We start from the raw sequence: 26,109 nt of genomic DNA, 5'->3' as shown, positions 1-26,109 counted from the left end.
CAAGTTAAAGGACTGTTATTGCCAAATCCGTAGCATGGCTCTTCTAGTAATTTTGAGAGGAAAGAAGCTTCATTCCAACTTGATACACTGATTAAAAACCACAAGGTACAGATTTTACAACTTATTGCAGGAGGTGCACAAGACTCAGGCCAGTTATCAGCCCCTGCAAAGTGTTGAGACAGTCTCCTGCTTCCAACTATGAAGATGGAAAAAGTCATAGGGACAAAGCACCTGTTCTTGCAACCAATACAGATGTTGTTTCTTTACATTTTTATCTTTCTGCAATGGTTCTTTGGTTGCCTCCAACTCTAGTTTAATTCTGTCCTTTCTCAGCCTTCAAAAGACAATGATCTATGTATATTATGTCTTTCTTTGGGGGGGGGTGTCCAAAGAAACACCCAATCCAAAATTAAAGCCCTTTTTGGGCTACCTGGTCTCCATCTTAGCCGTGCCTTTGAAGTATCTCAGTAGAGATTGACTTTATCAAATGTTAAAAGTACCTTTACCCGCCCCGCCCCCCAAAAAACCCAAAACACCACAAGGGACCTTCAAGCATTGTGCAAAGATGAGTTCAGCAGCCTAACCGTCATCGGACTCTGCATGAGAATAGAGTTTGCTGAGTTTTTCAAACTTCGGCCCCCACTCTTTCATATCCCCGTAGGCTGTATCTTCCTCCCATCCACTGGAGCCCAGGGAACTTAGGCTGCTGGCTTCTGAACACTCTCCTTCCGTGTAAAAGACTTGCAAGGAATCGCAGGGCAGGGCGTGGTGCAGCTGGTCCATGTTTCTAACCACCCCTGAAAGGTAGCATCCAAAGTCAATGCTGGAGAAGGAAGAGCCCAGTCCTGTGGAAAGGGCTTCCAGCTGCTCCTTTGGACTGGCTGGGAGGTCGCAGCTCACAGGACTCTGCAGCTCTGCCCGCTTTCCTTTCTTCTTGTAAAGGGAGTAGGCTGGGCTGGTTTGAAGGGACATCTGGAGCTCCGCCATGTTGTAAGCATCCTGCAGGAGGAAGACATCAACAGCAGCATCGGACATTTAAGTCGCATGCACCCAGCCACAAACTTATGGATTCATTCTCTGTTCCTGGAAAGGTGTTACAACATGGGGTGAGGGAAGATGCATGCTGGCCTCAGCCCCAGTGACCATCCTGCACACCGGCCCCATTTGCTGCAACTTCAAGCTTCTATAGGACGCAGGTGGCGCTGTGGTCTAAAACATTGAGCCTAGGGCTTGCCGATCAGAAGGTCAGCAGTTTGAATCCCTGTGACGGGGTAAGCTCCCGTTGCTCGGTCCCTGCTCCTGCTAACTTAGCAGTTCGAAAGCACGTCAAAGTGCAAGTAGATAAATAGGTACCGTTCTGGCGGGAAGGTAAACGGCGTTCTGTGTGCTGCTCTGGTTCGCCAGAAGCGGTTTAGTCATGCTGGCCACATGACCCGGAAGCTGTCTGCGGACAAACGCCGGCTCCCTTCGCCACTAAAGCGAGATGAGCGCTGCAACCCCAGAGTCGTCCACGACTGGACCTAATGGTCACAGGTACCTTTACCTTTACAAGCTTCTTGCAGTGAGCGGGGAAGGAGGCTTTGATTGTTAAACCACTCTGGGAACTGTAGCTCTGTGTGGGGAAGAGCCGGTCTGCTAACAATCCTCAGCAGCCTTAACAAACTGTATTTCCTGGGATTCTTTGAGGGAAGCCATGACTGTTTCTTCGGAGCAAAGATTTTAGCTTCTGTGGCATTGGACATAGATGGTCTCTCTGCCTCTCTAGATAATACAAGGGAGTTCCCTGCACTTGCAAAAGTTTCGTCACAGGCAGCAATGCAGTATGGATGTGGAGATCCACCCTGCGCCGTAGAAACAAACTACCCTTGAATCATTTGGGCTCATCTTGCTACTTTCTAAAAGGAGCAGATACCAAGCTCCTGACATGTCAGATAAACAATGCCTGCTTCCTCAAGATAGATCCCCTGCTCGGGTAAACCTATTTTTCCCCTTTACAATTTGCAGAGGGAGTTAATCTTATTAAACACTAATAGGATTTGTATACTTAGCTCGCTGTGTGCCACCTTGAAGATAAATATCCATTTAAAGTGTTTAAAACATGTTCACGGAAATTTATCAAAACCTTCAACTTTCTTTTTTTCCTCCGTTTTTTAATGAGGAAATTTGCATTCCACTAGTAGGAAATACCAAGTGTAAAATTCAAACTAAACTCGTACATCCTTTTTTTTTTTTTTTTTTTTTTTTTGGAAGGGCAGAATCCTACTCTGGGTGCAGAATTTGCACAGACGTCATCCTAGGACACAGTCCTTCTAGGACAGGGGTAGGGAGCATTTTTCAGCCCAAGGGCCACATTCCCTTCTAGCCAATGTTTTGAGGGCCACATTCCAGCAGTGGGCAGGGCTAGAGGCAAAAGTGGGTGGAGCAATAAATGCATATTTTACCATTGTGTAATAAGTTAGTTTCTACACATGCTCATGCACATACAACCGACCCACCCCTCTTATGTTCTCCACCTAAGAGGGAATATAGGAATTCAAGGACACATCCCAGCCAAGCAAAAATGGAAGAAAAGCAACGAGGGTTGTGTATCCTGTTCTCAACATGGCCCACCAGATGCCCAAGGGGAGCCTAACAAGCAGGATTTGCAAGCTTTAACCTTTTACCTGTACTATGATCCCGACTGAAATTTGGGCGGTTGGGGCAAAGGGTCCATGTCTACTCTTGGCACCATGGGGAGGAGGGGCAGTTAAAGTCCTCCCCTCCACCATCAGTGTCCCAACCTGCCTCCCACATTAGCTAGCAAAAGAAAACTGAGCTGCACAGCACCCAACGACATCCTGCGTAAGACAGAAGAGGAGCTTCCTCTTCTGAGACAGTGCTTATCACCAGCAATTGTTATAAGTCCATTTAACATTCCTAATAATAATAGTGACAGCCATAATAACAACACGAGTATGAATTCAGGTAGGTAGCCATGTTGGTCTGACGCAGTCAAAATATATAAAAAAGTAAAAAAAAAATTGTCCAGTAGCACCTTAGAGACCAAGTAAGTTTGTTCTTGGTATAAGCTTTCATGTGCATGGTATCTGCATGGTTCATGCATGCACACGAAAGCTTATACCCAGAACAAACTTACTTGGTCTCTAAGGTGCTACTGGACAATTTTTTTACTTTTTTATATATTTCGAAGAGTATGAATATTATTATTATTTAAGCATATTTCCTGGCCTTCCACCCACAGGTATTATAGTGGTACCTCGGTTCTCGGACTTAATCCCTGCCGGAAGTCTGTTCGACTCATGAAACCATTTGAAAACCAAGGTGCGGCTTCCAATTGGCTGCAGGAGCTTCCTACACTCAAGCGGAAGCCGCACCGAATGTTCAGCTTCTGAAAAACGTTTGCAAACCAGAACACTTCCGGGTTTGCGGTGTTCAGGAGCCGATCTGTTCGTCAACTAAGCCGTTTGAGAACCAAGGTTCCACTGTATTAAAAAAATACTGATTTGCCTTCCAAAACCTGCTCCCTTCCTCATGATTAACTGGGTCATCTTTTTGTCAGATTGATTAAAAAGTTGCAGGTCTAATTGACATCGGTGTGTGTGGGCAGGTAAGCAAACAAGAATGTTTGCAGCTCACTGACTTCTCTGGACTTTTTATACTATGTTTTCTCCCAGGCAGTTTTAGTGAAATGTCTCTGGTTCAAATGATTTGGAGACTGATGCTGTAATACATTTGCAGTGCAGGTCTATACATAGTCTACTCAAAAGTAAGTTCCACTGAATTCTATGGGGCTTACTCACAGGCAAGTTGGCACAGGATTGCAGCCTTATCTGAGGCAATACTAAGATAGCAACATTCACTGAGCATTTCTACAAAACGTTGCAAGGACTTGCAATCAGGACAGAGTAAATGTTAGGTCTGGTGGGGTGGAGGGGAGATATATGCCCCATTTGCTAAAACTGAAATGTGCTTTTCTGAGTGCCAGAAGGGAGAGAAGATAATATTAAACAATTTTGGACAAAATCCTATGGGTCTCCAGCAGGGGCCATGGGACAGGAGTGGATCTCGACCTCCGGTCTGCAGAGAGGGAGGTCTGTCCTTTGAGTCATTATAACCACAGACATCTCTGCAGCCACTTCCACTCTGCTATCATTGTTCCAACAATGCAAGGGAGAAAAATGGGGCATGCTAGGAGACCTTTGATCCACAGGATCCAAAGGCCATTTACAGAATTTTAGAGTTGGAAGGGACTCCCTCCCACAGGTTATTTAGTCCAAGCCCTAAAGCATCCTCCAACCTCTGCCTAAAAACCTCCAACCAAGAGTCCACCCCCACCAGTATGGGAAAACTACACTAGTCCCTGGAACTGGCCTAGTGAACCCCCTTCCCTTAGGAAGAAAAACCACCACACATGTGCACAAAAATTAACTGGGAGGGGGAGCTGCCCCCTACACAACTTCTGCCCTGTCCGGTGTGAGCCTGGTACATGGCGGTTCCCCTGCCATGGGCTCTCTCTTCCCCATTATGGCCATCTGTCTGGGATGCCGTAGGTACGTTGAGATAGGGTTGGACTTCATGGCCTTCACAGTCCCTTCAAAGTCTAGGCTGTACTATCAAAGCAAAGCCAGCAATGGTCTTTCCTCCAGTGTAAGTTTCCTTGCACACGTCAGATCAACCGTCAGAGAAAGAGCCTTACTTGATCCTGCTCCCCACCCCCTTCCTCGTTATAGTTGAGGATGTTCTCTCGAATGTCCTCCAAGTCATCGTGGCAGGTGGTGACGTGGTAAACTCCTCCGTTCATGCTTTTGTGGCTCTTCCACCGGGTCCACAGGAAGACACCGCTGAGCAGAACTGGGTGAGAAAGCGAAGAGCATTTATTTAGAAACCAAGGCCAAATGCACCATTAAAAAGGAGAACTTTGAGAGTTAGGACTTAATGCGCTGGAAGGTCGCCACATCTGAAATATCCCTGAAACCACCACCCTCTGCCACGTCACCTTTGAAAGTGACTCACATGGAGGGTGCAACATTTAAACCCCAGTTCAAGTTTGTCCAGAAACTACTTTGTCTCAGGCTAACAGACCCAATCCCTGCTCTCAAACAAGCACCACCTCAGTAATCCTACCAAAGCCAATGGGATTCTGCTGATTTAAGCGTGCACAGATTCAGAACTCTAAGTAGACAATCCAATAAGTGCAGCTAGTTTTAGCAGGGACTTAGCTCTACTTTTGATTTATTGCTATTAATAAAAGTAAATCAGTCAGAAGGTGAGTAATAGCCAGAGGAGGGGTGCATCAGCAGCAACAGCAGCAGCAGCAGCTAAGCACCCACATTTGGCCTGCAAGCCCAGGAATGCTAATTTGGATGAGCATCCCATGAAGTGAGTGCACTTAGAGCTAAATATATGTAGGGCTGTATTATTAAAGACCAGCATGGATTCAAGAGTGATTGAGTTTAAAAACTAACTGGTGGCACAGAGGATTGCTAGATGCATCTGGGTACATTATCTCACACCTTCAATCTCTCTTGGTTAAAATAGGAATAATAACAGCCTACCTTGTAATGTTTGTCACTGAGGGTGAATAACATGAAGATTACAAAGCACTTTGCACTCTCAAAGTGCTACTATGCAGATGACAGACAATGCAAATGGCGAAAAACAACTCATGACAAGTCCATAAAAGCCATCTCTGCTGGACATGATAGCAGCAGCCCATCTGATCTTGTATCGTCCTTGTGGCGGCAAAGCCTTGTCCAAACAGGAGAGATGCATCAGGGAGGAGGAGGAAGGAAAGAATGGAGGTCAGTGGGGAGGGTCAATGTCAATGCCAGCAGTTCCTACACAGGTTGGCAGCAGCCACTGTGCAACCTCCACCTTCACCTCCAATGTGATGTGAGCCTTCAAAGCAATGCCTGCTCATAGGAAAGCCCGACCCAATGTAATTTTTCTCCCCCAAGGAGGATCACAAGAATGAGACCTCCATGTGATTGGGTGTCCTTGCCCAGCTAATGCCCTGCGGAGGGAAGACCCTATGAACCTGGAACAAAGGGTACTACATCAGACAACAGATCCATCGGATTCAGTCTTGTCTACAGTGGCTTAGCTCATATATAACACGAACCTATGGTTTGTTAAACTATGGTTATGGAGGAATCCTGCCCAACTGATTATCTATGGTTGGTTTACTGCCAGCCACAGTTTATTGTTGGCTCACAAACCTTGCTTTGTTTTAACTATGGCTTCATGCTCCTCCCGCCCACCAATTCACCTAATCCTGTTCATGGTCATCCTTCTTTCTCCTGCTTGCATTCCAGATGTTAGTCTGGATTCAACCTTGCATGCTGAAAGTTGAAACTGTCCACTGTTGGGGCATGTGGTAAATCCAAACCCTATCGATGCACATTTACAGGGGGGAGGGAGCCCCATTGAATACAGTGGGTCTTACTTCTGAGTAAACATGTAATACACAAAATGAGGAACAGTCTATGGAACAAACAACAATGAAAATGAATGGAAGTGATGAACAGGACATAGACAAAGAGGCACATGACACATTTTTATTAGAAAAAAAATATATATTCAGGCACAGGGTTTGTTTACTTTTTCTTAACTATGCGACTCCTCTCACATACTTGAATTGAAATTTACATTCTGGCAATCCAGAGTATACTATGACAAAGGTGACTGGTGTGTGCTCTCTAAGGCTAAAGAATGCAAGATGCCCTTCATGCAATTAGAAATTAAAATTACAGAGCAGGGAAGAGTAATTCAAATCCTGGTGGAGAGAGCAGAAGGGCTTTGGCTCCGCTATAGTCCTGACCTGGACTGGGGGCCCTACCACCGCACCCACTGCCACCTGCCATTTGCTTTGAAAGACTAGTTCCTATTCCCCATGCAAGGGGAGCTTTTACTCAAATAGCCCCCCCCAAAAAAAAATCTGGACCAGAACCACAGCAGCAGGCAAAAAGGGTAACACCCCTACCCAGTCTGCCAGGTTCCTAAACCACACTGGGCTCTATTTCTTTAAAATTGCCACTCATGCAATTGCTAACTGAGTACAATGGTAATCTCAAGTTTTAACATTCAGTGATTATTAAAACAAAAAGCACCCCTTTGTTCGCAGGACATTCTTATGATTCTCAGACTGCAAGACTGATAGTGATTGAAATATACAGCGTCTGAAACTGGAGCCCACTACTATGACCCTGTGTTGCATCCTGATTCTGAGATACACACATTTGGAAAAGAAATGGCCTGAATAAAACATGCTCTTTGCCAGTTCAGAAGAGCCTACAAAATGCCATTTTTACCACCCCACAGCAACCATCAAGGGTACTAAAAACAGCAGGCAAAGGTGGCCTGTAAACAGAGCCACGTACACACAGAGAGCCCTAGCCCAGTTTCAAGAGTATTTAACTGACCCAGCCATGTCCCCCAAGGAGAGGATTTGGCTTCAATCTCCTGTTCCCAGCACAAAAGGAGGCCTTTTCTCACTACAAAGAAATAAACCTCTTTGTGAAAAAGAGAAATATCATGCTGGATGTAAGCTCCGCTTCTTCCAAAATGCTTTCATTCTTGTATTCCGAATGCACAATTCTCAGAGGAGCAACTCCTCTTGTAACTGCCTGTCAGAAAGCGCCACTGGATGAAAGTGTTACATCCAGAAGCCAGCTTCAATGTGCATCAAAGTCAATGGAAGCTTACATTGAACCGTCATAAACAAGCTTTATCAGAGAAGAGCCTATCAGCACACTAAGGCTGCAGCAGCTGTGAGCGATATTTAACACTGTCCCAAGCACACCTTTTCTGCCTCCTGTTGCACAGCATGGGGGCGTGTTCTCCCCAAACCCAATTACAGCACAGTGTGGCCTCATGGAAACACGGGGCTTAAACTTCAGAGCAGAAATGCTTTCCATCTGCTACCAGTTCCCTTGTTTTCCTACAGAGCAGAGGTTCCCCACAGTTCGGGAAAGTAATTCTGACCTAGTTACAAATACCTGTTGTCCCGTGTTTGCATGGCAAATATATTCATGCATTGGAAATTCAAAAATGCTAAAATATGAGTGACAGCAAACAAACAAACAGCAGCAAAAAAAGAGGAAGCAATTACTTTTCCAAGTAGCTGCAATTTCACGAGGATGACTTCAAAAGAGCCCTGGGCAAAGACGTGAAATTAGGGAAGAGTTTTCGCTGCAGAAGGAAAGCGCAATTTAGCAGAAACTTCCCGTGTCGTGATGCGGGATTTCAGGAGGCGGTTCTGCATTAACCAAGACTGTAAATGTGGACTGACGCTCTGACCTCAGATGCTTCACCTGGGGTTTTTATGATACAAACCACCTAACCAGACTCATCATTTCCTTGGCAGCAGGGCTGTCTCAATCAGTGATCCAGTTGACAGAGCACTAGTTTTGGAGACAGGAATCCTAGATGTGACTATCACCCTCCGCCATGAGCTCAGGCCCACCTTTGCAGAATGAGAAGAACAGTAGTGAATCCCACGGGGTTCTTGTTGAGATGAACAAGATTGTAAAAGCACTTTGCAAATTTGAAGGTGCTGTGTGCCACAGCAAGTAACAACGATAACAGACTCAACGTAAACAATTGCATAATAATAAAATAAATATATATAAATAAAACGGGGGGCATCGTTGGACATTGGCTGGGAAATCGGTTTCATGTTGCACTGCACCCTAGGAAACACACCTCCCTGAACCACTCAGCTTAAATGGCTTTATAAAAGGGGTGCAGACAAATTTATGAATGATTCATCTATAAACGGCTATTGTCCATGACAGTTAAAGAGCATGTTGCTGATTACCAGTTGCTCGGGGGGGGGGTGAACCCTCGGTCCATCCAGCTCAATACTATTGACACCAACTAGCAGTGCGTCTCCAGGATTTCGGGGGGGGGGTCTCTCTCCCAGACCTGCCTGGAGATGCCACTGGGCATTCCACCTGGGACCTTCTGCATGCAAAGCAGATTCTCTGCACTGAGCCAGGACCCTTCTACTTGTGGTCTTCAAGTCTGGCTTGTGAGCTTCCTGGAAGCATCTGGTTGGCAAGTCTGGGAACCAGGATGCTAGACTAGATAAATCTTTTTGAGCTGGGGTTTTTTTTTCTTAAAGCAGCAACATCTAAGGCCTAAGAAATGGACACTTTCCATCACCAGACCCTTCATCAAGACTCTCCCTGTCAGAAGGAAGAGCCAGGGTCTGCAAACGATCCGGCTGCCAGTGCAAGGAGATGCACTGTGTCCTCCCTGAGGCTAACACACCTTGTCCTCCCTGGCCATGGGACATGTCTGAGAGCAGAAATTCTCCTCTGCGCTCTCCACAGAGCAGCAGCTTAGAAAGCCGTGCTACCAGCAGCAGCAACACAGAACATCAGGAGGAAGAAGCACATTTGCGATCATCACCATCACCAATACCCCAAGCCTTTAAAAGCCATCGCTGCCTTTTGAAAGAACCTCATTATCATGTTATTATGGGTATCTTTTCACTCACTGTCAGCCACTATAGAAGCCTGTTCTTAAGAGAGCAAAGCAGAATGTCAACGTCATAATGTTCATTTCCCCTTTGTCCCTTCTGAGCCAGTTTTCAGCAATGGAATGTCGAAGCAAGAACAGAATGGAAAAGATGAGGACCTTTCCCAGGGATGAGTCAAATAAAGATGCAGATGAAACTAGAAAGGAATGTCTTTGATGATGATGATGATGATGATGATGATGGGCCAGAGAGAATGAAGGACAAGACAGTGAAGGCATCATCCAGTGGGCGTCTTCACAACTAGCCGGCATGGCGAGCATCCAGAGCAGCACAGAAGGCGGCTTATGGTTCATTACCAAAGGTAGTACAAGATGTAGTTGCCGTAACTACCTAGTAGGGCCAGGAAGCAAATGCAGATGGCAAACATGGAGCTGAAGCTCAGCCCGGCGTCTTTGTGGAAGATGGCTAGTGTGATTTCACAGTTGCGGCCGGAGTAGCCGTCGGGGCAGTGGCATCGGAACTTGCTTGCCGACTGGGAGATGCAGGTGCCAAAGTTACAGGGCCTCTGAGCGCATGCCGTGTAAACACAGTGCCGGCCGGTGATGTTCTCCACCAACATGTGTCCTGGAGGGCAGCTGGAAAGACACAGAAGGCAAATCAAACTCCTTGGCATTAACCTCGCTGCTGGCCCAAGCAAAGCTCCAGGGTGCCGCAATCCAGATTAATTTCACACCCTCATTTCAGCTTCAGTAGGAGCCAGTTCCAATGTAATGAAATTTGCTCACAGATGATCCTCTTGAGCTGGATTCCTGGAATGGGCCCAGTTCACAGGACTGCATTCCAGCAATGTTTACTGGGTGGTAAGGGGGGGATATTTTTTTAAAAAAAAAAACTCCCCAAATGCAGAAAGTAGCACCCTAAAAACTAATGGATTTATCCTGGCATGTTTTTGCAAATCAAGAGACCACTTCATCAGATGCCTCAGAACTTGTGCGTATCAAACTTGTGCAACAATGGGGACGATCCAATTTGAAAGTGGGAGTAAAAGATGAATGAAGGAACCCTAAAAGCTGTTGCGAAAAACATGGAGATCAATCAAATGCCAGTCATCAGGAGCATGCTTGAAAATCCCCCGTTTTGCAGCCCCAGAGTAACAGAAGAAGGTATAGTGCCCCTCCCCCATTCTGCGCTCAAGTTGGAGGAGCCTTGGGAGCAGCACATCAAAAAGCACAAGGGGCTACTGCTCAAATAATATTTAGCCCTTCCCACCAAATATGAGGGGTTTCTGTTCAAGCCCTAGACGGGCAGGCTGCTCCCACTATCTGATTTCACTGAGGGGGATTTGTTACCTGCACTCATGCATCATCCACAAGTCAATGCAGATGAATTGCTGGCTGCAGGGATTGCTCTTGCAAGCTTCGGAAAGGCAGCCTTTTCTCACTCCTTGGGCACTCAGCACAAGCTCCTTAGGGTAAGAATCTAGAGGTAGCCTGTAGTTATTGAATCTGACATCCTTCATGCATCCTATGGCAAAATACAAAACAGACTTGATGTGGAAAGCTCTTGATCAAGAGCTATTTTTGAAAGAGATGTCGCAGCACTGTAAGGCCGAGTTATGTGCTACGTTTAACAACAGGCTGAAGCCGGAGAAGTTGAGATGCAGGTCAGATCCCACCTACCCAACCCCTTCTGGGCCACAGAACTGCATTGCAAAATCGGGAGAAGTGCAAATTTCGGAGGATGGCCGTGCTTTGGTTTGAATATTGTTTTGGAATGTGCAATTAATAAGGTCGATTCACATTAAAATGCGAACTGAACTGGATTTCTCCATCCCTCTACTTGGAGAATGTTGTTGGGACACACAAATGTAAGGGGAGTCTGTTGGATCAGGCTAACGGAATATCATGGGTGCTAACCAACAGGCGGCCTTCCCAATAAGCTCTTCAACCTCCAAGGGCTACCATTCCACAAATCTGCCAACCTGGGTTTCTGGCATTCCCACCAGAGAAAAATACACTTTTGTTCAGAGCAAAACAGGGGTGCTATCATTCTACATTTATCTTCCCGCCTCCCTCAGTTTCCACAAGGTATTCACTAGCTAAGATTCCACAGAATGAAAAGTTAAAATAACCAGAAGCTGGGTGGGAAACTGTCACCTTAAGTCTCTTCATTCCTTTTAAATCCTCCAGCTCCGGAGCCGTGCAGAAATAACAAAAGCAAGAGCAACGGATGCAAAATGCTAACACAAAAGCATTGTGAGCACTGCTCCATTGCCGGCTCATAGCTCTTTTAATAGCTAAGTCCCCGTGATGGACAGTTATCCAAGATAACAGGCAGGCTTCTTTTTACCTTGGAAACTGCTGCTCTGATTGGCAGGGTATGTGTTGCCAACCACCAAGCTGTTGGGATCAATTATGATCTCTTTGTAGGCGCCGGCTGCCTTCAGGATTTCTCTCTTCCCGCCTCCTCCATCCAGGCGAAGAATGAACTCGTTCTCATTTCTCTCCAGGGAAACGTGATGCCACTCTCCATTATCCACTTGGTAGGAGGGGAGGCTCACCGCAGCCGCTCCATCTCCCAGGTTGTAAGACACTGCTAAGAACCCCTGGACCACCTTGCAGAAATCCAGGAATCGGTGTCAATCATTTTGTTTTATTTTTTATTTTTTTGCATGCAATACAATAAGGCCCTGGGTAATTCTGAAGAAGAGAACAAGGGCAGGGGAAACAACTCCACAAATTAAACAACTGTGTGTGTTGCACATCTGCAAACCCAGAATCAGTCTAGAGAGCTCCCATTCCTTCTCGTGATGAGTTCAGTGGGATGATCTCCCTGCAGTGTTGACATTGCATTCTTATAGCATGTTATTGTATAATATGAGTTGACTAGGAAACACACACAAAGCACTAAAGGTTCATTTATTTCTTGCAAGGATAGGGAGTCTGTTTTAGGGGACGGGGGGCAGATGTTTTCTGGACTGGCAGATGTGTTTTCTTTTGATAGGGTTTCCCAACCCCTTTACATTTCGTGTAACTGCTTTTAAGCTAGCCATTCAGCAGAGTCATATTCAATAAAAATAACAGCAGTAGCTGCAGTTGTGCAGTCACATGAAAGCATGGAGGATTCACAAACTGATGGCATCAGCAGAGGATTTTGAACACCAAGAACAGCTAAATTGGAAGGAGGGATTTAAAATGCATTATAACACTGTGACACCAGATGGTGCAATAGAGTTTGATCCTTCGGCAACATGATTTCCCATTATGAGTTTTACAACGTGTTTTCCTAAAACTTTTTTTGATGTGCCTAGATCCAGCCCAAATGTCTAAGAATGTGAACTACTTAGACATTCTGCAAATTTGCAGTTAAAATACACATCTTCTTGAAAATTCAATTTGTTGCCTGGACAAAGTACATTGACCAAGCAGTGCCTACACATATGGTTCATTCGCCAACCCCTTCTTGAGTAATAATTTCCAGAGAAGTAGCCATGTTCATCTGCTGCAGTAAAGGCAACAAGGAGTCTTACAGTATCTTAAAGAAAAACAAAGCTTAATATTATGATATATGTATTAGTCTTTAAGGTGCTACAAGATTCTTTGTTGGTTTTCTATCTAATTTAAACTATCTTCATGTGTACCTACTCCAACATCACTTGGAGACTATGTAGGTTGACCACACATTGTACAAAAAAAACCCTCTTCGTGCTATCAATTTGAGCATATTCTCCGTGCCTTCCCAGGAATGTTGTATATTCAGCAGTGTTTACACACACACCTCACTAAGTAAATGTGAATCACTGTAAATATTCTCACTCGCTCTACAAGTAACTACAGCTGAAGTCTAGGGAACGGTTTCAGTGATGCCCTCCTCTTGCTTGGGTTCACTTATATTTTTCTGCAAAATAGGACAGTCAAAACAGCTACCAAAAATGTCCCCTCATTCTCAGAAGCCCTGCACCACTGCATCAAACCATCATTTACTAGCAGAGCATGCCGAGGGGAGACCATCCAAATTATTCCATTAATGAGATAGTCACCTAAACCGCAGTGCTCATTATACAGGAGTGAACTTTCCAATATCAGCAGAGGGAGACAGAGTGTATTAGAATAATTTGATAGTTCCACTGACTGAGGACCAGTTCATATTGGCTACGTTCAGGCATCAAGATAAACTGTGCTTTAACACCATGAAAACAAGTCTTTGGCACCCCCTCCTCACCCCAGCCTTGGCCATGAGGAGTTGGGAAACATTTGTTGCTGAGTCTGATTGAGCTCAGCTTTGCATTCCATTCGAATCCTACAATGTGGTTAACCTTAATGATGGTTTAAAACTTTTATCATCCATGGTTTGAAGCTGGAGTCTTTCAAGCAAATCATAGCTAAGAGTAAACCCATTTATCATACGTTTAATCACAGAATGCCACAGGAAATTTTAAAAAAATGGAAGTAGAAGCTTTCTAAACCATCATGACCATGCCAGAGTAGAGTGGTGAATGTATGACAGCCTGATACTCATTTTTGTTCATTCCTATGACAACAAACCATGGTGCATCATGACATCTGAATACAGCTGCTCTCAATTTCCTCAACATAAGTTTTGTACACAGGTACAAGATTGTATGAAGAAAGTCCATCTGGAACAAGTCTATACATGCCAAGGGGTAGCAGCCCATCCCTATAATCACAGCTGCTGAGTAAAAAAGACATCTTCAGCTACGGAAACGTCTGCTGGTCCCCACACCTTTATGGACCGGTTGACACTAACACTTCCTCATAAGATGGCAAACCAGCTTGCAGGAACTTAGGTGTCCATTGGCCCTAAGCTTTGATAATGAGGACTCTACGGTACTTTAGAAACCATAGCAATTTCTATAAATTCATGTTATACGGAACAGTACGGCTGTTCTGAATTTCTCTAGAAAGGAGTGTGTGGAAACGGAAAAATCAAGGGCACAGGTGGATTCTAAAGCAAGAAAGATGAGCACACTGCATCAGGAGAGAGACCTTTTCCATCTATGGCTCGCTGGTTCAGAAGAGAATTAACTCTGAACTGACATTGACCATCACTCCTCATTTACCTGCAGGGTGATGTGTTCATCCTTGTTGCGGGAAGACATGCTCAGGATGATACCGTTGGGCTCTCGCATCCTTATCATGGCATCTGCTACTGTTCTACGGGCAGGTATGGAGAAGGGAAGCTGATAGCATATGTGACTCCCAGGCCCAAATGAAGATTCTTCAGCAGCTGGAAGAATTGGGGAAGGAAAAGTGCTTTCTTATACACACAAACAAACAGAAAGGTGCTTGCTTATATATAGATATAAATATACATACATACATACATACATACATACATACACATCATTCACAATGGAAAATGGGACGCTGAAGTATATCACTAAAAGACTTATCAACATTACATATTAAGTTCAGACTTGTAATTGGGGAGTAGCCTGGTTGTCTGCAGCAAGCAAAAACAGCCTCTAGCTAAACAGGCACAACGTTATGGCCACTGCATGAGAGCTGCTCCAAGAAAACCACACAGAGAAAAAACTCAGAGTGCCCAGGCAGTAAAGAAAGTAAGTGGTCTCACCAGGTTCCAAAATCTCAGTTAAGAACATGCCCACTGTCACAGCCAGTGGGCTCCTAGGGTTGAGAGAAGTCATAGTCCGGCAGCATAAAGGTAAAGGGTAAAGGGACCCCTGACCATTAGGTCCAGTCGTGGCCGACTCTGGGGTTGTGGCGCTCATCTCACTTTATTGGCCGAGGGAGCCGGCGTACAGCTTCCGGGTCATTGGCAAGCATGACTAAGCCGCTTCTGGCGAACCAGAGCAGCGCACGGAAACGCCGTTTACCTTCCCGCCGGAGTGGTACCCATTTATTTACTTGCACTTTGACATGCTTTCGAACTGCTAGGTTGGCAGGAGCTGGGACCGAGCAATGGGAGCTCACCCCGTCGCAGGGATTTGAACCGCCGACCTTCTGATCGGCAAGCCCTAGGCTCTGTGGTTTAACCTACAGGGCCACCCGCGTCCAGCACCATATGGAGGACCAAAAGTTTCCTGCCCCAATTTTAACCATGGCTCATGGTGGCCAGTCATAATGCCTAACCATGGTGACGGGAGTATGGTGTGAAGGATTGGGGGCAGTGCAGGACATTGTAGGACCCTAGAGTCCCTTTCCCTAGTCAATGGCCATTGTTGTATCAGCTACAGGGAAACCCAGCTGCATGCACTGCAAAACATACACTGCGCTATCCGAACAATGCATGAAGATGACTTCACCTTTGTCACATTTGGAGCCATAGTAACCTGGCAGGCAGTGGCAGGTAAACGAGTCCCACTCGCCAAGGCATTGCCCATGGAGGCCACAGGGAGAGGGGCCCATCTTTTCACAGCTGCCGTCTGTCCAGGTGCAGCCAGGAGAACTATTCAGAGACTCCGCTGGAGACTCAAGGTCATACACCTTTAAACAAAAAATGAAAAAGCATCAAGGCTGCTTGCAAAAGGAGGAACTTTGAAATGGACTTCTGGCTTCCCGCCTTCCCAGGAAAATGCAACTTCCCTGCATTTTGAACACACTAGCTACCAAATCCCTAGTGTCACAAGCACTATATGTAGTTACAGCCTCTAAAAGAGGGGTGGCAAACCCTTTTGGTTGCAAGAGCAACACTGATGGTCAGGCAACCCTCAGGCCACACACACACACACACACACACACACACACACACACCAGATATACAGTCTCACATGCTTTATCTGCTTGCATGTGCAGTGACTGAACTCGGGTAACCACTTTTACAAAATCTATGATACGAGCGACAGCACTATCTGCTAGCGTCTCCTCAAGCTTGCTCCCCACCTTTTCTTGAGCAAGCAAGCAGTCAATCAAACAAAGTGGGTTTTGTTTGTTGGCAGGCAATAATGAACAGTTGTGTTAAGCAGTGGTAAGAACTTCCAAAAGTTTAAAAGGTTAAAAAGATATTTTTAAGCCTTGGAATGAAGTTTAAAACCTGTGTAGATAAACGCCGAGGACTCTGGAGAGGCAGGTATTGGATTCCCTTTGAAGCTGATTTACGATTCTTAGCTCCTCCAGGAATAAAAGAACACCAAAAATAGCCTTGCCCCCAGTGAATTAGATAGCCGCTCAACCAGCAACAGCATTATCACTTATGAAAAACAAACAAACAAACTCCAATGAAACAATTACCGTATTTTTTGCTCTATAGGACTCACTTTTTCCCTCCTAAAAAGTAAGGGGAAATGTGTGTGCGTCTTATGGAGCGAATGCAGGCTGCGCAACTATCCCAGAAGCCAGAACAGCAAGAGGGATTGCTGCTTTCACTGTGCAGTGATCCCTCTTGCTGTTCTGGCTTCTGAGATTCAGAATAATTTTTTTCCTGTTTTCCTCCTCCAAAAACTAGGTGCGTCTTGTGGTCTGGTGCATCTTATAGAGTGAAAAATACGGTAAACAGCCTAGGTAGGTCAGTCAGGAATGACCTTTCCCCCAGTCTCACATGCAATCAAACACTCACACCGACATGTGCAACGTACACACTGAAGCACACATGTGTGTGCACACGCGTGGACACACGAAATTAGTTTTTCCAGTCTTCCCACCCCACCACTGGGGGCTGAAAATGCTTCCTTCTACTGTGCACAGAAGGACCCCTGAATTTTGTCCCATAGATCAAGGGCAGGGTTCCTGCTTGGCATGCAAAAGACTGCAGATTCAATTACTGGCGGCATCACCAATTCAAAGGTTCAAGTCGCAGGTATGGGGAAAGTCGCCTCCAACTCTAAAATTCTATATTTCTATGATTCTGCACATGCAATAGAGGGAAGTGGTGTAGAGAGAAATGAGGGGCATATGAGGCAAATCAATCTGGGGAGGTAGCCAATCTAGGAGAAGGAAACCTCTGATCCTAGACCTCTGCTGCCTTGTGGGAGAAGAAAAGGCTAAGAAGTGAACTCCAGAGGGGAGTCCCTAAGGCAGTTGGATGGCACCTTGTACACCTCCTTCCAGCAACTCCTGCAGCCAAGCTGGTGCCAAGTATATCGGTCTGCTTTCCTTTGGACCACATCAGTGAGACTGAGAGTGGGGTCTTGACATCTGGGCAGCCCAGGAGCTCCATGCTCACTGCCCAGGCTTGCACCCTGGGGAGGTCACTTTGGTGCTGTTAACACAGCAGCTTGATTCCCCTACCCCCGCCAGAGGTGCACTCCATTTTCTCTTGAGACGGATGCCAGTGATGCCACTTACGTGAGTGTCCAAAACAAGACTCCGGATACAGCCGGTAAAATGTTTGTGCCGCAACTGGGGGTACGAATATGGAACCGATTCTTTTACTCCGCCCAACTGGAGGACCTGGTTCATATTCAAGTACCTTCAAAACACAGATGTGCTAAATAAGAGATGAATGTTAGTATTATCATGCCACTAAATATACACAGACAATAGCACAGAGTGGGTACACCAAGCACCAGGTTGTTGTTGTTGTTGTTGTTTTTAAAATGCTCCCCAAATAATGGAAGCTGTTATTCCTATTGCAAGGAAATAACTCCCCTGAGTCAAAAGCGTCTTGCAGTCAGAAGGAGTTAACTGATAGCAGGAAAGACATTGCAAATGTGCTCAGTAATTGACGAACATGTTGCGTCTCTATGTTGGAAAAGCGGCAGCATAGCCTGGTCCTATTCGTGTTTATTCAGAACTCGATGAGCATCCCTTTGTTCACTCTAACAGAGAGTAGGGCTTTGTGTGCCATTCCAAGGAAATCAGCACAAAAGCCACAGTGGGGTGCGCATGATCCAAATGAGCACATTCACATCCCTCACAGGTGCTTAAGAAGTAATGCAGCCTTTCCCCTTCCCTTGCCTGATGACAAGGAAAGTTACCTTTGGGCAGGTAAGGGGGAAACAGAAGGGGCAGCAGCTACAAGTGCCTTTTCCCACTTACGTGGATGCTACCAGAACCTGAAGCCACATCTCCCTTTGCAGTATTGTTTCATTCTATTGTTCCTGCTGAAGAGGCCCTCCTATTTCAGCAGGAACAGCATGTGCAGCATCACCTTCTTCCTGGGGAGGAAGGGTGCGGCTTAGAGGCCTCTCCAGCAACAAAGTGCTGATACAGCTGCCACCGCCGCTGCCTTCCCCCTGCCCTAAGGTAGACTGTCGGGGAGCTCTGGTGCAGGAGAAAGGAGACATAGCAGTGACTTCGCAGGATCAGGGTGAATCTGCCCTGCTGTAATCAGGTGTGTGGTTCATACAAGAGCCCCACTGGATCCGTCCAATAGTTCAGCATCCTGTTCTCACAGCAACCATCTGGATGCCTGTGGAAACCTGCAACCTGGACATGAGCACAAGAGAACTCTCCCCTCTTTTGGCTTCCAGCAACTGGTATTCAGAAGCACTGCTGCTTCTGGTTGTGGAAGCAAAGCATAGTCATCAATAGCCCTCTTCTGCTTCTGGGAATTCAAGGAACAGTGCTGCCCTTCACAAGCCCTCCCTCCTGAATGTCTGCAGCTTCACTACACAGAATGGCATCTCCCTGTGCTCCTAGGGGCTTATTTCCAAGTTCCCCTGCACAGGATGGTGGTCAAGTAACCTGAAACTGCACAGAATCCAGTAGGGCTCCATGTGCCTAATTCTGCGCAGGAAGGATTAAATCTACACAAGCACCTGTAAATGATTTTAGTGAAGTGATTCAGTGAACCTCTGGCTTCATCTTGACAAGTACTTTTATAGATATAAAGATAAAGACATAGATATTCCAATTTTGGAAAGTAATGTAAAGGCTACCTCCTTGACTGTGGAACAAAGGCCACAACCTCACAGTTTGTTCGGTCTTCGGTCGACAACCATTTTCCTACCCCTTCTATCTCTGACACAACTGCAGCTCCACAGTGATCCACGGTGAATCGAACATCCTGTGCCAAGGGGGGGAAAGAAGTGGAAAGAAAATGGAAAGATTCTCATGTGCAGCCTCAGGCTCTTCGAAGATGAAACTGGAAAACGAGACGTAACAGGAGGAAATGAAAATAAAAGCGACAAGCCTACAGAACGTCAACACTTAGCAATAGCCACAGAATCCAGATATAGATATACTGATTGCAGTTGGGCATCCTTCACACTCAGGATGGTTAAGAGCCTGCAGAATCAGGCCAAAGGGGGTCCATCTAGCTCAGTCAGGGGCATCATCTCGGGCCAGTCACTTCCTCTCAGCTTTACCTACCTCATAGGATTGTTGTGAGGATTTTTGAAAAGGCAGGAGGAATAACCCTGCCCTGAGCTCCTAGGAACAAAATTGGGATATAAATGTAGCAAGAGCTGTTCAGCAGTGGAACGGACTCCCTCGGAAGGTGGTAGACTCTCCTTCATTGGAAGTTTATAAACGGAGGTTGGATGGCCACTGGTCAAGGATACTTTAGTTGGATTCCTGTATTGCACATGGTTGGACTAGATGGTCCTTGGGATCCTTTCCAACTCTACAAGTCTATGAGTCTAAAATAATTATAATAATTCCAATATTTGCAATGTACACCAAGTCTGCATAAATCAATTAAAATAATTTCTGGCTGCGTTCATGAGTTTCTCCATTCTTCCTTTTCTTTCCTGGTGCATTCCTTGTATAAACCAGGAGCCCACAAACGCATCAGGTGCTGCACGGGCAACTCACCTGCCGGCTGCTTCTCACTTCGAGTCGGTGCCACCTTTTGTCTGTGAGGTTCACATAACTCGGCAGGTGCAGTTCCACAGTGCCCAGGCCATGGTTGACTTTCAGCACTGGAGTCCCGCCGGAAAGCTCTATGATGAATGAGAAAGAAAAGCGCAGAGTTGGATTGGGACCCATGATGGCCATGGGACGGAAGCAAGGAGGCAGTTTGCATTGACTCTAAGCCCCTGAATCAGGGCCAAAATGTGTCACTTGCAGTTGCAAGAACCTTTCTTTTAAGAAATAGTAAATCTGGGATTCCTTCTGTTCCCTTCCTTCTGTGTCCTGTTCCCTTCCAAAACACGACAGGGACTGCTACTTGTGAGTAAAAGCTAGATCTTATTCAGATCTTATTCTACCCTTATTCAGGCTCAACAGAAAGCACAGAGTCATGATTCCAAACTCCCGATCAAAATGCCTCCCTCCAAGCTGCTGTTAGACACAGGAGGGAGGCTGAGGTCCTCCCCTACCAGTGTAGAGACTTATAGCACAATCCAAAAACCTAGAAATAAGTCAGACTGAATTCAATGAGGCTTACTCTCAAGTTAAGGGGGGAGTTAGGATTGCAGGGTTGTTCCCAAATATGCCTCCTCCCATTTGGATGCTCAACACTGCCACTTGTGAGACAACAACTATAATATGAGAGACGGGGGCAACATAAAACATTCCGTTACACCCTACATACTTCGACTTAGGGTGTGACCAGATTGCTGCTATTTTTAGGGTGGGGTTCAATCACATACAAGCAAATTCAGGTTTCACAAGAACAGAATCATAGAACTGTGTAGAATCGGAAGGGACCCCAACCCCCCTGAAAACCTGCCCACAGCTATTCCTGGGTTGCCTCAAACTATCAACTTCTGGTTAACAGCCAGATGCACTGACCCACTGCTCCACAGGAGGTGCTTTTATGGATAGCTGGTTGGGTGGTCTTACCCCACAAAAGATCAGCCTTCTTTCAACAAAGGAAGTGACTGAAGCAACTGAAGGTGCTAGGAAAACGCTTGCTTTTGTGCAACATCATCTAACCTCCCTGCAAATAGACCCCAGTGAATGCTCATTAAATATAGCCAACATCATCTAACATCCCTGCAACCAAACCAGGATGAATTCTCAATAAACGGGGCATCTGGAAGCACCCTAACAATACTATGAAAAGAAAAGGGAAAGTGACTATAGTTTTCATTCAGTCTTCCCCTTCCCAAAAATAGATTTGCTATTTCTACCAAGCCATGTGAAAATAACATGAAGAAGTAAGGCTTCATTAATCATGCAATAACTTGCCTCAAAATAATTTGAAATACTCAAAGCAATAGATGCTTCCTAGTGGGATCTTTTTGACAGAAGGTCTGCTTTGTTTTCCCTTTGATGACTTCAACTCAAGAGATGAGCCAGAAGCCACACTCAGAAAGCACTAAAAACACCCATCGCTACATCATTCAGTGGCCCTGCTTGCATGTCACAGTGAACCAGTTACCGTGAACTTGGGAGATTGCTTCCGCTTCGCTTCTCCCCTAACACAAACAGGGAGAATAAACCACATTGCTCATAGATACAGCAGAACTGGGAGTTTGCGGTTTGTTTCACTCAAACAAACCATGACCAAGAAGCACCATCATGGTTAGTTTGAAGCAAAACAAATTCCAATCCCCAAGTTGGATGCAATGCTCAGTCAGAGTTCATAGTTTGTTGCTCCCGGTTTTGTTTGGGGAGGAGCCAACTGGGAGCCTTTTGCACATTAACAGCAAACCATTCACTATGGTTTGCCATGATGTGCAAATGCAACCATTGTCTTTTTTTAAAGGACTGGCATACCATTAGGGAACATAAGCAGCCCTGCTAAAGTGCATGTGCTAAACAAGTACAGATTTGTCACGCCACCCCCACCCCCCAAAAATCTGTATCTCATACCAAAGGAACAGTGACCTGGCTCACATGTCCCAGTAAACCATAGTTAAAATAAGCTAAGGTTTAATGTCAACAAGCAGCATTGTGGTGCTGGGACTGCCTTTTGCAATAAAAAAATACCCAAAGGCATATAAAATCCCTATTTTAGCTTAAAATGTGTACAAATGTGCATTTCAAATTAAAATGTGTGTTTTAGGGTAAAACGCATAACAAAAAATATATTATTGTCTGCCATTTGAAAAAAAATCACAGAAAAGTGTGGAAAGAGGAGAGAATAGACCTGGAACATATGGAAATATGACATGGACTGCCTGCTTCTATGGCACAGTACAGCAGTACCTTGGTTCTCAAAAATCAAGGCGCGGCTTCCGATTGGCTGCAGGAACTTACTGCACTCAATTAGAAGCCATGTCGGACGTTCGGCTTCCAAAAAAATGTTCACGAACTGGAAGACTTACTTCCAGGTTTGCAGCGTTCAGGAGCCAATTTGTTTGGGAGCAAAGTCATTCGAGTACCAAGGTATCACTGTATACAACATTCTTGACTAACAAATGTGCATTTTTGTACTATTTTGTCTGTGGGGGATTTAAATGTGATTCAGCTCTTCAAAAACAATCCAAGATACTGCCTAGCAACACTTCATCATTATCAAGTAAAACACCTGTCCTTAAATACCTTAAATAACCTCCCAGGCAGCAAAGAATTGCACCCTCTTTTTATATTAGTTTGTTATGGGCATGTATTTTGCTAGAAGAGCTGCAAATTCCATATGTGTTTGCGTGGGTGTGTTGGCAAAGAAGCAGAGGAAAAAATTGTGCTCCTGCTGGGGACAGCAGGGGTGGAGATGCATACAAAATCGTGGAAAGGTGCCTTCCTCTGTTCAACTTTCCCTGCTTTTTTAAGCAGACAGCATTTTTGGCCAGGAACATGTAGTAAGGTAAGGAAAGTGGGGCAGGCACACAATGTAGGAATCTGTCCTCCTCTCCAGGGAAATATATATTATTGGGCAGCCTATATAAATGTAATAGGACGCAGGTGGCGCTGTGGGTTAAACCACAGAGCCAAGGGCTTGCCGATCAGAAGGTCAGCGGTTCAAATCCCTGCAACAGGGTGAGCTCCCGTTGCTCGGTCCCTGCTCCTGCCAACCTAGCAGTTCGAAAGCACAAAAGTGCAAGTAGATGAATAGGTACCACTCCGGCGGGAAGGTAAACAGCATTTCTGTGGGCTGCTCTGGTTTGCCAGAAGTGGCTTAGTCATGCTGGCCACATGACCCAGAAGCTGAACGCCGGCTCCCTTGGCCAATAAAGCGAGATGAGTGCCGCAACCCCAGAGTCGTCCGCGACTGTACCTAATGGTCAGGGGTCCCTTTACCTTTACCTATATAAATCTAGTTAATAAATAAATAAAACTTGACAGCTTACCATCATACAATCTGCCTGTCTGAATGAACTAAATAGCTGTGATAAACAGATGAGCAACGTCACTTGGGATTGTCACGATGATCTCCCTGCAACCCCTGTAATTGTGTGTTTCTGTGGGCAATGTGAGGTTCCACCAATCAAATGCAAATACCTATTGCAATGAAGTTTTCTGAGTTCCCAGGTCCCGAATCTGACAGGGGGCCATTGTATAGCAAAAGCCCATCTGGAACATCGGTAATAAACTCGAGGGAGAGGGAGCTCTCAAAGCAAGGTCTGATGGGGCGGAACCAGGCATAGCCATTTCCATGGAAACTATGCTGTGTCTGCTGGCAATCTGCTCCATGAAACGAAGCAGAACAATGGCACCTGAAACAAACAAAAGCAAAAGAGTAAACTTTTATTAATAAAGCATTCATTATTACTATTCACACGTACACGGCACTTTGCAAAGAATGACGAGGCAGGTCCCTGCCCCGAGGGACTTACAATCTAAAAACAGACACAAGGAAGACAACAGAGGAAGGAGAGAGGGAAGGGGGGCAGAGAGGACTGAAGGCTTAAAGAACAAGGATTTGTATGATTTTATATAATTTATTAACAATAATACAGTAATCTCCCTTCCGTCTCAGTCACAGCAGCCACTATGGAGAAATTATCTTAGCACTTTAGAGTTAAGTATACCCTGTGGGTGTGAGCTTAATCTGAAACGTAAAAGGTCCCCCAGCTTTGTTCTGATGCCATGTGGATGGACTGCATACAAGGCTGAACATCACATACATGCATTTGTCTCGGAAGGCAAGACTTTATGTCGTTAGGCAATTGTTTTAAAAATGTTCAATAAAGTTAGAAAGAAAGAAAGAAAGAAAGAAAGAAAGAAAGAAAGAAAGAAAGAAAAGAAAGAAAAGAAAAGAAAACAAGGACCTCTTAAAAGGTCCATGCACTCCCCCCTCCCTTTTTAACACAGTAGTTTTAAAGCTTGACTTCTTACAAGAGGAAAACAAGAGGGGTGGGGAATGTGCGAAACAGAGTCTTTTCTCACCTGTAACCATTCAGCATGTCAATGCAAGTTCCTCCATTGAAACAGGGGTTGTGAGAGTACGAGCTACATGACTGGTGGACTCTCTCTCTAGCTGCACAGGTGCAGACGGCGCTGACGCTGGTTGTTATGGAGACAAGTGACACACTTCCGGTGTCCATCACTGTGGGGATGTCACTCACCGTGATGTAGTTCACGCACCCGCTGCTGCCGCTGCAGTCTGTCCTGTGGCATTCATCCACATCAACCTGAGAAACGTTCACTCCTAAAGCCAGCTGGATCTAAAGGGACAAACAGCCGCCACACTGCTTAGCAAAAAGGGCTTCCCAATCCTCCCAGTCAGTTTTCTGCGTCTACAACATAAACGTTTGTCGTCACTGAACACGTGTCCTCATCGTTCTGATTGCAACACTTAGATTTGTAGAGCTGGAAGGGGCCCATCCACCCAATGCCCTGCAGAGCAGGAGATGAAGCTAAAGAAGCCCTGGCAGATGGTCATCTGACCCCTGCTTTAAAACCTCCAGTGAAAGAAAATCTGCCATCTTCCAGAGGGAGTGTATTCCACTGCCTAATGGCTCTTACTGTCAGAAAGTTCTTCCAAAGGTTTAGTCAGAATCTCCTTTCTTGCAATTTGAATCTAATTAAATATTTTAATTTAGTCAACTATGTAACAGGCTTATGTTACAAAACGAATATGGATTTTGAATTTGATGTTTGTAATTCTTTTTTGGTTTTGGAATAAAGTTTTTAAAAAGAAAGAATCTAATGGTAACAACAACAACAACAACAACAACAACAACAACAACAACAACAATATTTATACCATCTGGCTGGGTTTCCCCAGCCACTCTGGGCAGCTCCCAACAGAATATTAAAAACACAATAAAACATCAAACAATAAAAACTTCCCTAAACAGGGTTGCCTTCTAAAAATCAGATAGTTGTTTATTTCCTTGACATCTGATGGGAGGGCGTTCCACAGGCGGGCGCCACTACCAAGAAGGCCCTCTGCCTGGTTCCCTGTAATCTTACTTCTCGCAGCAAGGTAACTACCAGAAGGCCCTCGGCGCTGGACCACAGTGTCTGGGCAGAACAATGAGGGTGGAGATACTCCTTCAGGTATACTGGGTTGAGGCTGTTTCAGGCTTTAAAGGTCAGCACCAACACTTTGAATTGTGCTCAGAAACATACTGGGAGCCAATGTAGGTCTTTCAGGACCAGTGTTATATGGTCCCAGTCATCAGTTTAGCTGCCACATTCTGGATAAGTTGTAGTTTCTGGGTCACCTTCAAAGGTAGTCCCACATAGAGCACACTGCAGTAGTCCAAGTGAGAGTTAACCAGGGCATGCACCACTCTGGTGAAACAGTCTGTGGGCAGGTAGGGTCTTAGCCTGCATACCAGAGGCCTCCCCTCCAGAGCAGCAAAAAAAAACAAGCTGGTTCCATCTTCCATGTGACTTTTGGAAAGGCCACAGATGTAGTAGAGCACATGCTGAAAAGCCCTGGATTCAATCCCTGGCATCTCCACTCCCATCAACCCCAGCCAG

At 45.5% G+C, this 26,109-nt stretch overlaps 1 protein-coding gene across 4 annotated transcripts in view; it reads right to left on the bottom strand.

The window, feature by feature from the left end:
- Positions 1-26,109, bottom strand: part of LOC310849778 (neural-cadherin-like) — a 93,762-nt gene continuing 67,653 nt past the window's right edge. Inside the window, exons 22-33 of one of the 4 annotated variants that reach the window (XM_083750416.1) lie at positions 24,565-24,842; positions 23,677-23,891; positions 20,161-20,288; positions 19,284-19,411; positions 17,749-17,872; positions 15,771-15,951; positions 14,565-14,731; positions 11,834-12,098; positions 10,834-11,008; positions 9,875-10,119; positions 4,697-4,851; positions 1-999 (exon numbers count right to left, since the gene is read on the bottom strand). In XM_083750416.1, the coding sequence (XP_083606542.1) occupies positions 580-999; positions 4,697-4,851; positions 9,875-10,119; positions 10,834-11,008; positions 11,834-12,098; positions 14,565-14,731; positions 15,771-15,951; positions 17,749-17,872; positions 19,284-19,411; positions 20,161-20,288; positions 23,677-23,891; positions 24,565-24,842 (2,481 nt within the window). In that variant the 3' untranslated portion in view covers positions 1-579. Of the gene's footprint in view, positions 1,000-4,696; positions 4,852-8,846; positions 10,120-10,833; positions 11,009-11,833; positions 12,099-14,564; positions 14,732-15,770; positions 15,952-17,748; positions 17,891-19,283; positions 19,412-20,160; positions 20,289-23,676; positions 23,892-24,564; positions 24,843-26,109 lie in introns of those variants that run through there. The other 3 variants (XR_014567081.1, XM_083750417.1, XM_083750418.1) reach the window with 3 other exon arrangements.

Source organism: Podarcis gaigeae, assembly GCF_964106915.1.
Source record: "Podarcis gaigeae genome assembly, chromosome: 8".
NCBI classification, from domain to species: domain Eukaryota; kingdom Metazoa; phylum Chordata; class Lepidosauria; order Squamata; family Lacertidae; genus Podarcis; species Podarcis gaigeae.
Note: the sequence above shows the minus strand (reverse complement) of the source record. Positions and strands in the feature narration are given on the sequence as shown.